Source organism: Austrofundulus limnaeus, unplaced genomic scaffold (genome assembly GCF_001266775.1).
Source record: "Austrofundulus limnaeus strain Quisiro unplaced genomic scaffold, Austrofundulus_limnaeus-1.0 Scaffold27, whole genome shotgun sequence".
Taxonomy (NCBI): domain Eukaryota; kingdom Metazoa; phylum Chordata; class Actinopteri; order Cyprinodontiformes; family Rivulidae; genus Austrofundulus; species Austrofundulus limnaeus.
The window spans coordinates 2,516,431-2,526,744 of NW_013952429.1; the positions used below are offsets into that span (position 1 = coordinate 2,516,431).

Sequence of the window (10,314 nt, forward strand, 5' to 3'; positions counted from 1 at the left end):
GTATTAAACTGGGTTTGTCTTTAAAACATAACTTACTGTTTCACAATGAAATGGATTCATTCATTTTTATAAATCGATACACATTTTAAGCAGTTATAATCGATTATGATTAAGTAATTGTTACATACCTACTTCTAGTTGCACTGGTGGTGCCAAGTTCCAAACAAAAATATGTCAGATATGTGACAAAATGGGTAAAATTGTGTATTATTTCTTCCAGTTTTTGTATCTATAGGAAATGCATATCACAGTCACGTTAAACRTTTTACAGCAAAACACATGTAAATACATACATTTTACCAAGACATATAACAAAGGGAGTTCATTTTTTCCCTCCCCACAACAACTCCAAATTCACTCCTGTCAATGCTTTTAGTCTCAGTCTCCAAAAGCTGTTTGCGTCACTCCTGAGCACACATCACTAAGAGTCAAAACCTGAGCTGTGTCTTCCTCCTGACAGCCCTCTGATGTGGTGACATTTTATCAAACTCATTTTTATTCCCGTCATGAYATTTCCTCTGGAGAGGTGCTGAAATTCTGGGGAAAACAAATGTAATGAGCTCCTCTTGAAACAGGAACACATCCATTTACACTCTTYGCTTTAGGTCAAAGCTCAGAAAATTTAAATCACATTGCACAATATGTTGCTTTATGACAGATGTATGTTTTTGTTGCACTTGGTCCTTTAGGATTTGTAAAAGTACATCAGTTGCAGTGCAAACATGTTTTAATATTAAATAAGGTAGGCTGGTTTTACAAACAGCTCCCTGACTCACAGGTTCAAACAAATGCGAGCCCAGGCCACTGGTTGCTTTAGATGTTTTGATTGCACATTTCTCCAAAGTGAAAATCTAATTGAAAAAGCTCTCGACATCATGTGGATCTGTCTGCGTGTTGATTTATTGATGTGTAAAAGTGACGCAACTCACTTACAAAAACACACCTGACACTCTAAATAAACTGTAAGCGTGGCTTCGAACATTTCTGTGACCAGTCTCTGCCGCTGCTGACTCTCTCCTAATTCATGCTGGGATATGTTTTAACCMTCCTGTGAGCTTTCAAATGATAAGCGGTTTAAAGAATGAATGAATGAATGGATTCATTGAATTATCTGGATTCGCACTAGCTAGATTCMAAAAGGCAGTGGGTCGTTGTGAGTCGCTTTGCACAGATGAACATGTGAGCAAATGGAGCAAAACAACATGTTGAGGGATAAAAAGGCAGAAAAATACAGCAGCAGTTCCAGCCTTCATAGCGAAGATGATACAGCTGTTCATACATGTGCATTAGAAGAACATTTTAGTTTTAGGAAAATAAACCACAACATGAAAAAAGTCTAGTAGATTCAACAGAAGATTTAYTGTCAGATGAATCAATGATGAGAATAAAAATCAATCAAACCCAGTCTGAGGTCTATGAGCTGGACTGCTTTAAAACCCAAACTGTAACACACAACAAAGCACTCGGTCAATTTCTTGCCTCCCACACAGAAACTACTTGGCCACCATTCCAATTTATTTTCTGTTGCTCTGTGCTTCCAAAAGACTTACTTTATCACCCGACAAATTACCCTTGAAAGGTACAAAAAGACGATTCACTTTCAGTGCTGGGTTATTTAAAAAGTTTAAGCGTGAGCAGTCATGGAGGTAAACCTTGAAAGGTGTAAAGCAAATGGAAACAAAACAAAAAGGAAAGTCACAGACCAGAAAAAAAARGGAGAGTGAGACTATAAATAGCAAGGTCAACCTGACTTTTGATTACACTCTATAAATATCAGCTTTGTTAGAAACGTGTGTGATCATACTGACTTCAGGGCTGCGCWGAGAATTTATTATTCTACAAATGTCAGTGATTTATTCTTTGTTTTAATTTATTGCGCTGCTCCTACCTGCAGAATCAGCTCTGCTGCGATCAGAAACAATAACGTTTCCTGGAGTTTTATCAGCGAATGACTGGAACCCCATGAGGAAACACGAGACGACGAACAATCCGTCAGAATCAAACGGACGAAGAGAGTTAGTCATCACGTCAACAAACTCTCCCGCATGTCAGGAGAAATGAGACGGGAGTTTGTCAGACTTCGCAGCTGTTTGTGTGAAATCAGATACTTTGTTATGAAATAAAATAATAAAGTTTAGTTGAAACATTTCTAAAAGACGCTTACACCTCAGTTAAAATCTGTTCCTCAGTGGTGAAGCTGCTGAGCTTTAGAGCTGCATACGGATCCTGCAGCTTCACCATCTTCATCTTATTCAACATAATAGTTTGAAACAATGTTTACAGTAATATGTATAATTTATAGACTGAGTTTAGAAATTATTTTACAAACAAGAAACTACATAGATACAGTATTTTGTTTACAACCCGCAGTCAGATTTTATTACTGAATCACTGAACGTTCTGTTGAACTGAAAAGGTTTTTGCTGAATTTCTGCCGAAGATGTTCATCATTCATAAAATTTGGAATTTTCCTATTTAATTATTGAATATTTTTTAGTCCAGCTTATGGACAAAACACTTTTTAGCCAAAAAAAAAAAAACATGGTTACATCATGAAACATGACATTCAAATAAATAAAACATATTTTTTGGGAGAGGAAATGATATTATGGGGCCTTACCGTATAGTGAAAGTGCACTATGTTGGTGATTTTATTTATTTATTAATTTAATATTAAATTATTAATTTATTATTATTTATTTATTTGTTGATCATTTTATAAAGTAGCCTGTTTGAGTAAATTGCCTGTTATTTAAAGAGGAATTGTAAAAATGTTATGAAGAAAACCTGCCTAATGTTGCAGTGTAGAGAAGATTATTTTGTCTCTTTTAGGGTAGAAGTCCTCAACAGGCAGAGTGGAAACTAAACTGACAACATCCATGCAAACTGGGATAAATGGGCAAAAATGTAACTAACACAGGGGGTTTGTCACAGCGGGAGCTCATCACAGCAGGATGTTATATTCACTGTGAACACAAGACACACACACTTAGACTAATCAAGAGGTCTCACAAATCAAAGCTTCATAAGACAGCTAGACAAAAAAAAAAAAACAGTCAAACCTCTTTAGGAGTTATTTTTGATTTGTAGCCCTAAGATCTTTAAATAACACTGAACTTAAAACTTTAAAGTAGGGCTGTGTATTGGCAAGAATTTGGTGATACGGTACATATCATGACAGAGGGGTCACGATACGATATATCCCAATATATTGCGATACTATAAGCAAGGCGATATATTGCGATATATTGCGATTTTTTTGTCAAAAATTCTGTTAAATAAAAACCCCTTACAGGGAAAAGAAATGAAAAACCAAAATTCATTGTCTCAGAAAATTCTAATATTACATAGACATACTTTTGATACATTTAGCTGTGTTCTGCTTTGTATGTGTTTTATTTTATTTGTTTCATATTTCTTATTTCGTCCATGTTTTCAATTATTAGACTAAATTTGACAATAAATAGTTTGAAAATATCCTTTTTGCAGATTTTAGTTTTAAATATTAATTTACAATACGGTCACCCAACACAACAATAGCCTCTACCTCAAGAGGTAGAGGAGCCCAATGGCTGGCTCACTGCTGCCAACTAGTGGTCAGAGGCTGAACTACAACATAAAAATGAACGGCTGGCAGGAAAGTTGACATTTTAAACCTTAATAAAAAAATCGATACAGGGCTTTAGAATATCGATACAGTATCGGGTAATGAAATATCATGATATTTCAGTGTATCGATATTTTTTTTACACCCTTACTATAAAGAATCTTGAAACTTTGCTAATATTTTTGGCTCTTATAAAATGTAAACATCAGATTTTAGTCATGCCATAAAAGTCATTCTCATTATTCCCCACGTCTCGTCTTTACAGAAGTTGAGCAGCTAATGTGTTTCAGCCCACATCATAGAAGTTGGAACGCATTTATTATTTCAAACAGCATGAAGACTGACCTTGGTGTTGACTTTGGTCTTGCTGTTGCTGCTGTTGTTGCTGTCAGTGCTGGGATTGGCATCTTCATGAACTCTGTCCAAAAGCCAGAGGAGAAACTCCAGGGCATCGTGCTGAGAGTTTCCCCGAAACTGAGAGGCGTATTTGGCCACTATGCTCTGAGGAGGAGGAGGAGAGGAAGAACATCACAATTAGTAACTATGGATGAATAATTAGAGCATAAAGCATTCATGTAATTAGAATAAATCAGTATCCATAAAACCTCAAAAGCAAAATTCTTTGATTTGATGCTTTGTTTAATCCACATCGACAGCTCTGGGAGCACAAGTAGGACCGAATGCTTATGATACCTTATGTGTGAAAATAAGACATGTAAAAAGGTTTAAAATATTAGGTCAATACCAAGAAGAAGAAAAACAAAAACCAAACTAAATCCCTAAATTCCTTCGAGAAAATKTTGAGTTAATAATTTACTTCAAGGACCGAATGCATCCACCAGTCGTTCAGTTAGATTTTCTGCCTTTTTAGATCTGAGTTTGCAAACTCTGAATTTTTTCAAACTTTTTTAAATTGTTTACAAGAGGATACATTTCAAACTGCAAAGGACTTACGTATTCAACCGATACAAACCCTAAAATAAAGTTTTGCTAAATCTCTAACAGACATGCAGAGTGAAGGGAAGCAGGAAAACTGGGACAAAATAAAACTTTAAAATCGCTTCATCGCTTTGTCTCCAGAATATCTAACAGAGTTCCTCCTACCTACAAAGTTGTAAGGCTTCAATCAAATGTTAAAAATATCTTCATTTCTAACTTTGTGTTGGTTAGATTAACAAACAATTATTCTTGATTCAGTCAGGAGGAGGACAGAGTCTATAATAATCAGGCAGAAATCTAACGAGTGCATTAACACTGCAGGAGGCTACCTGCAGTAGTAGGTAGCCTCGTCTCTGTGTGAGAGACTGACAGGATCCAGACTCTGCTGCGAACCTCATTAAAAATCACCACATCATACCTGCAGTATTCCAGTATCTAAATATAAACACTGGAGGGAGGCCTGCCCCCCCACACCTCACCCTTTCCCATCCAGCTCCATTCTACCAGACAGAGACTGTCTGATAATGAGCTTCATCACCATGAGGAAGCGCCGACAGGGGATGAAGGAAGGAGAGGGATGCTGGCGAAAGTTTCAGTAGACAGATGCACCTTCCTGTGGCTTTGTATCAAGTGGACAGCACAGTGACAGGCCCAGAGATGAAAAGTAAAAAAAAAACAACTAAATCAAGAAAATAAGTGTAAACAAGAAGATGACAGAAGAGGAGGGAAATATTTGAAATTTCAGTGACCTTGAGTCAGAGTACAGGTGAAACTGAGAGGATGATGACTATTTGTACCCATTCCATTCCAACTAAAATACTGTACACAAGTATGAGAAAGGCGGTTTGAAATATTAGCTTTACTCACCACTTTGATATCTGGTTACGAGAGTATTTCTTGTGAACATGTCACTCAGGCTCAAAGACACTTTGGCAAACAGACAAGCTGCACTTCCTGTCATCAGTTCTTTTTTACTAATTTTATTTTGCAGAAGAAATGACAAARAAACAAGATGACAGACGAATACGCTACGTCAAGAAATACGGCTGCTTGGTTTAAAAGGAATTTCAGCACCAACTCTGCAATGTGTGCAACAATAAATACTGAAATAAACACCGAATGAAGGAAGATTATATTAGAGTGACCAATTAGTGCTTTGCAATGGTTGATAGTGTGGCCATGTGTCAAAACAAACCGATAAACCAGGGCTATTCAACTAAATGGCTCCAGGGGCCACAGTTACTGCAGGTCAACAGCTGCTGAACATCATATCGAAGTCATTATGTAAATAAACCAAGTATTACAAAGATCTGTTACCTTTGAAATAGTTTATTTTGCTGCATTTAATCATGAATATAACATACAGAACCATATAAAGTAGTGATAAATATCAAAAACAAAAAAAACATGTTATGCATTATGCGGGGTGGCTGTGGCGGAGTAGTTAGGGGAGTCGTTCTGGAACCAGAAGGTCGCTGGTTCGAGCCCCTGTCCAGCCGTCTCAGTCGTTGTGTCCTTGGGCAAGACACTTCACCCACCTTGCCTACTGATGGTGGTCAGAGGGTCCGGTGGCGCCGATGCATGGCAGCCCCACCTCTGTCAGTGTGCCCCAGGGCAGCTGTGGCTACAGTGTAGTTTGCCATCATCAGTGTGTGAATGTGAGTGTGAATGGGTGAATGTCTGTTAGTGTAAAGCGCTTTGGGGTCCGGAGGGACTTGAAAAGCGCTCGATAAGTTCAGTACCATTTACCATATTTAACACAAATATTATTTTGACATCTCTGACTTGCCAAATTTTTAAAACAATTTTATTTTCACTTTCATAGTTTTATCTTCAACTGCTTATAAATGTAACTGTCTTGACTGTGAATAGAAATGGTTTCTACCGGCTTCTAGCCAAGATTCTGATGTTTCTGTAGATACCAAACACGTCTATGTTTAACTAAACACAACTTATAGTAATTCAAGTAGAAATCCAGGCGTTTGGGTTTAAGATATGAATGAACCAATTGGCGAGCTGAACTTTGGTCACTCGCGGGCCGGATGTGGCCCACGGGCCGCCAGTTGAATAGCCCTGCAATAAACTAAAACAGTAAGGTATCTCTATTTTCTGTGAAGAACCCAGAACGTAAATAAAATACAGTAAAATGAATAACTCAGATGAGTACAAAGAAGTAGGCAAGGTGACACATTTAACCATTAGACACCAGAAGGCATTTCAAAGTGCGAAAATTATGACTCATTTGGCTTTCCATACATCTACCTCTCACCTTCTGCTATTGATCACTTGAAACTAAACTTTTCTACAGCAAACAAGCAGGTGTTCAAGCTAGGGTGCACYGATTGCAGTTTTCTGGCTGATCTCCAGTCTTTAAAATGTCTGACCAGCCGATTCYGATTTTGGCTGATACTGATTTTTTTAAATAACTGCCAGGTGTTGTAAGGTCACAATAAGACATTAACGTTCCAATCCTATTTGATTGAAAAACACTGTACAATACCCTTGAAATGATACAAACTTGTTTTAACTGGACTTTAGGTAGTGCTCACAGCAGAGCAAAAGGGGAACAGTGACTGATTTTCAGACCTTTGTGAAGGTAGATGAGAAGATATGTAAGCAAGATGATATATTGCCATTTTTTTCTCCAAAGGACTCGGTATAAAGAGCAGACAATGCAACACATGCATAAAATCTGATTAAATTCAGTGTATTTTTATGCAATCAGAAGAACACTGAACAGTAAGAATTGCATTTGTATTTCACATTTCTTCTTGCAACATCCATCCATTAAGTTTTAATGAAAGTCGATATGGTGCTTWTGAGAAACRATACAAGAAATATTGTGRTATTGCAGTGTRTCAATATTTTCTTACACCCCTAAMCAACAMACCTCCTACAGTTAGCAAAATATTCTGATTAACATCCAATGATGTCTGGAGTTGTACCTAACAAAAGGCACCTTCATTCTGGGAAGCAGACATGGTCAAGTGCAACTGCTGCCTCAAGATATGCTAGGGYATGGCCAAACTGAACCTTTTTATACAAAATGACAATAATTAGCCTAATTAATCATCCGACCTAGATCCTAAACAAGTAGTTAGTTGCTAGTAAGTGACACATGAGCTTTCCAGAAGCTCAAAAACAAAACAAAGKTAATCAGATTGCAGAAAGATTGACTCTAGAGGTGAATAACTGTCACTATCCCTCGTCACAGACTTTCTGCTGAACTCATCCCAACCTGACTCCACGTGGCAGGAGGAAATAACTTMCTGGCTAAAGGTTTTGTCAAGAGAGTCCACCGTTCAAAACCTCTCAGCAGCCTGACTCCTACGAGCAGGCAGGATAATAAGTTAAAGACATAAWGGCCGCTTTATTTTTTTAAAAGTGAACAGCTCAGCATTCATTTCTACACAGAGACACTCACAAAAGTCACCTTCCGATAATCGTTYCTGAAAGAATGTGCCATCTTTAAAAAWAYMRRAAAAAAAAACTTTCATGAAGATATAAAAGAAAGCAAATTCCAAATTAAAGTGAAAAAAAAAAACAGCAGAAATCTCAAGTTGCTTCCACTCCTCAGAGGTAACCCTCACACGGCTGCAGGAGCTCAGGAGCCACGGAGAGGAGAAAGGTGGGTGGAAGGAGTAAGGAGATTCCTTTACTGATCAGCCTCGATGAAGAATCTGATTCTCAGTCCACAGCAGACGGACTTTCTTTGAAGCAAGTCCTGTTTCATTTAGTGAGTTTATATATTTTTACTCGTTTCATTTTTCTCCTTTTAATTAATGCTCTTTAATACAGCAATGATGAGACAACTGATCAAACAACTTGCCAAGGRCTTGATTACTAAGCTACGGATAGCTGCTGCTCTGTAAAGTTATTGATCTGTGTTTGAGAAACCCAAGTTTGTTCTTCTTAGTTTTGCCTTGAACTTAGTGAGTCATACAGGTGCTGGCTGATGGAAACAGTGCAGGCTTTAGCAACAAATACGGTCAGGGGATAGTAAAAATACACTGCTTGGTGTAAAATTCCACTTTAGAACAACTGTACAAATAGTTGCAAAAGTTTTTACCCCATTGGCAATTTTTTCAGATTGGTTGACTCACTACCTGGATTTTAAATGGATTTCTGTTTTATTATAAGTATTGAAATACTGCAGAATAAGCAAGTTAAATGAGGGATATCCATCCATCATCTTTTATCTTCTTCTTTTCATGATCATTGGTGCCAATATCCATCATAGGACCACAGAGACAAAGAAGCATTCACTCTCTCACTCACACCTAGTTTAGTTACCCATCAGCCTAACATTCATGYTTTTGGTTTGTGGGAGGAAACTTAGGTACCAGGAGAAAACCTACGCATGCACGGACAGTACATACAAACTCTACCCCAAAAAGGTCCTTACCCAGGATTCGATAAGGATTTTGTCTACCAACTGAGCCACAGTGCCACTGTGACCCTAAACTGTGTAATAAAGCAACACTCTGCTGGTTTAAGTAGAATGATCCAGACAAAGACCAACCTGAGAAGCTCTGGTCTGATTTCTGCAGACAAGCAAGTAAACTGTGATGAATGTTCATATTTTTGATCTTTTKTTTTTGTTCATTCATTTCTTGTTTAACAACAAAACAAAAATTGCATCATAGAAKATGTTTAAAACTAGATACTGATTTTTTGGGGGAGGTGGGGGCAATGGTTGACCTGATGGATAGCCCCTCATTAGACCTAAACAACAAAAGAAATCTGAAGCTCCTATGTTTAATAGTTTTTGAGCTATAACCATTTTTGTATGTCCAGATACCCCTTTTTCAGACAAATTGGGGGTCCGGGGGTGGAGGGGGCATTGATTAGTGGGCCTGATGGATACAGCTTCATCGGAGCTAAACAACAGAAGAAATCTGAAGCTTCTATGTTGAACAGTTTCTGAGTTACAAGCATTTTTGCATGTCCTGACACCCCCTCTTTGAAAGGAGCCCGCTCCTCAAATATGGGGTTTATCGTAAAACCGTTGGCTGGCGCAGTGTAGGTCGGACTCATCTACAGTCCTGCCAAATTTCAGTGCAGCCGTTTTTGTGCTACAGTTGACCAATAATCACTGAAAAAAAAAACTGTACGTAAACAAAATGACTCCCGCTTACGCTTCGTGTGCAGGGGTCATAATAAATACCGCCCCCAATTTATTCCGATTTTCAGGTTTTCAACTATAAAACTACGAGAGCGTGTCATAATGTGAAGATGCCTTCAAGCTAATCTGAGGAGCATTTAGTCTCTATAAACACACGTCTAAAACACACATGCAAACATCTTATTCCTAAAAGAGGTCTGTAGTCCGGTTGACMCGTCTCAAAATCAGAAACAATCAATCCAGTCAAAAAGCACTGAAGAATTTACTTCCTGTAAATWGGAAATAAAGTTGGCTGATGTAGACCTGTGCAATCGTCCACAAGCTGCAAAAGCAGCAGAGAAAACAAACTTATTWGCAGATAACAGATGACATAAAACAGCCATGATCCTGTGTTGTCTACACAGCTGTGTGTTGGGGGGGTGGGCAGAGGTGACCTCTCAGTCGGCGGTCCGCAGAGGCAGCATCTCCTCCATCCATGCCTGTTTTAAAGTTTTCCCTTTTAACCTTTACTTCACCTCACGCCATCAGTGCCCCCGCCCCCCCAACCCCCTCCTTCTCCTTTGTAAACAATGACAGATCAGCGAGCCAGTCGGGCAGGCATTTACTATAAACAGGCATCAACCAAATGAGCCATCAATGTCTC

The 10,314-nt window shown here is 38.3% G+C and overlaps 1 protein-coding gene across 1 annotated transcript in view; it reads right to left on the reverse strand.

The window, feature by feature from the left end:
• Window positions 1–10,314, reverse strand: part of usp43a (ubiquitin specific peptidase 43a) — an 84,844-nt gene that overhangs the window by 66,673 nt on the left and 7,857 nt on the right. Inside the window, exon 2 of the mRNA XM_014004977.1 lies at window positions 3,953–4,108. Within this exon, the coding sequence (XP_013860431.1) occupies window positions 3,953–4,108 (156 nt within the window). The remainder of the gene's footprint in view (window positions 1–3,952; window positions 4,109–10,314) is intronic.